The following is a 2,345-nucleotide window of genomic DNA, read 5'->3' on the forward strand; positions in this document are numbered from 1 at the left end:
TCTGTAGACCAGGCTGGTCTCGAACTCACAGAGATCCGCCTGCCTCTGCCTCCCGAGTGCTGGGATTAAAGGCGTGCGCCACCATCGCCTGGCCTCTCTCCAGACTTTAAAAAAGGAAATATAGTTAATCATTATTTGTTCAGATTGTCTAATGTGAATATCCACACAGTATTTACCTAGGAAATTCCATATGGTTTTAATCAACCTAAAAAAAATTCCAGCTATAAATCCATGATTCCACCCTCAAGATAAGACTTTAGGCACAAATGGCTCCTCTTCATTGGCTAAACAAACCAGTAACTAAGATACACTAAACAGATTTCCTACAGAGATGTTTTCTTGACAGCAATGTAACAAATTTTGAACAGTTTAGGCCATTAGATTCTCTGTGAATACAAATGGCATCACTCATGTTTGCACTGTCTCCCCAAAGGTGTAAACTAGGTCTTTAACTAGCAGACAGGACAGACCTGAGAGGCACCAAGACCTGCTGAATGTATGACGATTAGCCTAGGTAAAGATGGCACACAGTGCACACCTGTCTGGAGCTCCAGTTCCAGGAATCCAACTCCCTCTTCTGGACTCTGTGCACCAGGCATGCAAGTACCCAGACAGACATGCAGGCAAACACCCATACATTTAAAATAATAAATAAAATTGTTAAATAACAAATAAATAGTAAAACTGTCTATAAAGCAGAGAGAACACACAATGGTGGCTTGGTGACAGGTGAACATGCTGTGTGCCATGCCATCCTGGAGTACGCTGGTCCTGGAGAAACGCTGAGACACAAGCAGGTTTGACCACCCGGTTTCGGAGCAACAGAGCTGAGGAAAAAAAGACAGGGATCATAAGCTTCCAAGCAGGACTGATAGACTTTCTAAATCACATGAGCATGCCACTCAAATCAATAAACGGTTTTTAAGGACTTATTTTTACACGTAGGAGTATCTTATCTACATGTATGTCTGTGTACCATGCACATGCCTAGTGCCCACAGGCATCCTTCCCCATAACTAAAGTTACACCTTATGAGCCACTATGTGGGTGCTGGAGAGAACCCAGGTGTTCTGGGCAAGGAGCCAGTGCTCTTAACATGCAGTCCCTCTGTGCTGGGGATGTATGTAGCTCAGCTGCTTGCCTAGCATGCATGAGGCTTCTTCCAACACCACACAGAGCCCCGGCACAGGAGTGGAAGCAGAAGTTCAAGGTCTTCCTCACCTACATTTGGCATTAGAGGTCAGCATGGGATTACATGAGACCCTGACTCAAAAACAACAAAAATCTGTAGACTCCCAATGAGTCGCATATATAAAAGGGCCTCACTTTCATTTATTTAAAAACTGGTGGACTTGCCGGGCGATGGTGGCACACGCCTTTAATCCCAGCACTTGGGAGGCAGAGGCAGGCAGATCTCTGTGAGTTCGAGACCAGCCTGGTCTACAGAGCTAGTTCCAGGATAGGCTCCAAAGCCACAGAGAAACCCTGTCTCGAAAAAACAAAAACAAACAAACAAAAAAAACCTGGTGGACGTGTGTTCTTTCAATTACTCATTGACTTATCTGGCATTAACTACAATCAAAACTGTGCTTGGCAACGGAACAAGAAAGAGAAGGACAAAACCCTTTGCCCTCAAGATAGTCAACTTAGAGAGCTCACCCATTGGCCCCTCCTTTTTGTATTTCTGAACCCCTCCTTACTGCCCTTTTTGGATCCTGCCTCTTGGTTAAAAAGACAGACTGATGTTCACCCAGCGACATCGCAGATTAGCCATGTGATGCTGAGCAGCTAAACAGCTCTCGAAGGCTTGGTTTCATTTGCAAAAGGAGAATGTTCTAGGTCGCTTTCTGTTACTATGATAAATACCAAGACCAGACTTAACTCAGGGGAAGAAAGGGTTTATTTCAGCTTGCACTTCCGGATCATAGTCCATGGTTGAGGGAAATGAGAGCAAGAACTCAAGCAGGAAGTGAAGCAGCAGTCACGGAGGAGTGCTGCTTACTGGCTTGCTTACTCAGCCCAAGTACAAGCGCCTAGGACAGTGCTGCCCACTGTGGGCTGTCCAGCAGGCTGCGCCCCCCTCCATCAACCACCAACCAACAGTTCTCACAGATGTGGCCAAGGGTCAAGCTGGTGGAGGCAATTCTTCAGTTATAAATTCCCTTTCCAAGTGACTCTGAGTTGAATCAAGTAGGGCAAAAAGGAGGCAGCACAGTCAACAAGTGCATCCTCTTCATAACACCGCTAAAGACTAGGCAACACGTGCAAAGGATTAATGGGTTCCCATAATGCTAACTGCATATATACACACACACACAAATTATTCTCTCTGTCTCTCTGTCTCT

General features: G+C 45.4%; 1 protein-coding gene across 1 annotated transcript in view; it reads right to left on the reverse strand.

Annotated features, from left to right (window-relative positions):
- Positions 1-2,345, reverse strand: part of Sdhd (succinate dehydrogenase complex subunit D) — a 10,642-nt gene that overhangs the window by 7,003 nt on the left and 1,294 nt on the right. The window contains exon 2 of the mRNA XM_005347306.2: positions 711-827. Coding sequence (XP_005347363.1) covers positions 711-827 — 117 coding nt within the window. The remainder of the gene's footprint in view (positions 1-710; positions 828-2,345) is intronic.

The sequence above is a fragment of the Microtus ochrogaster genome, chromosome 5 (genome assembly GCF_000317375.1).
Source record: "Microtus ochrogaster isolate Prairie Vole_2 chromosome 5, MicOch1.0, whole genome shotgun sequence".
Taxonomy (NCBI): Eukaryota; Metazoa; Chordata; class Mammalia; order Rodentia; family Cricetidae; genus Microtus; species Microtus ochrogaster.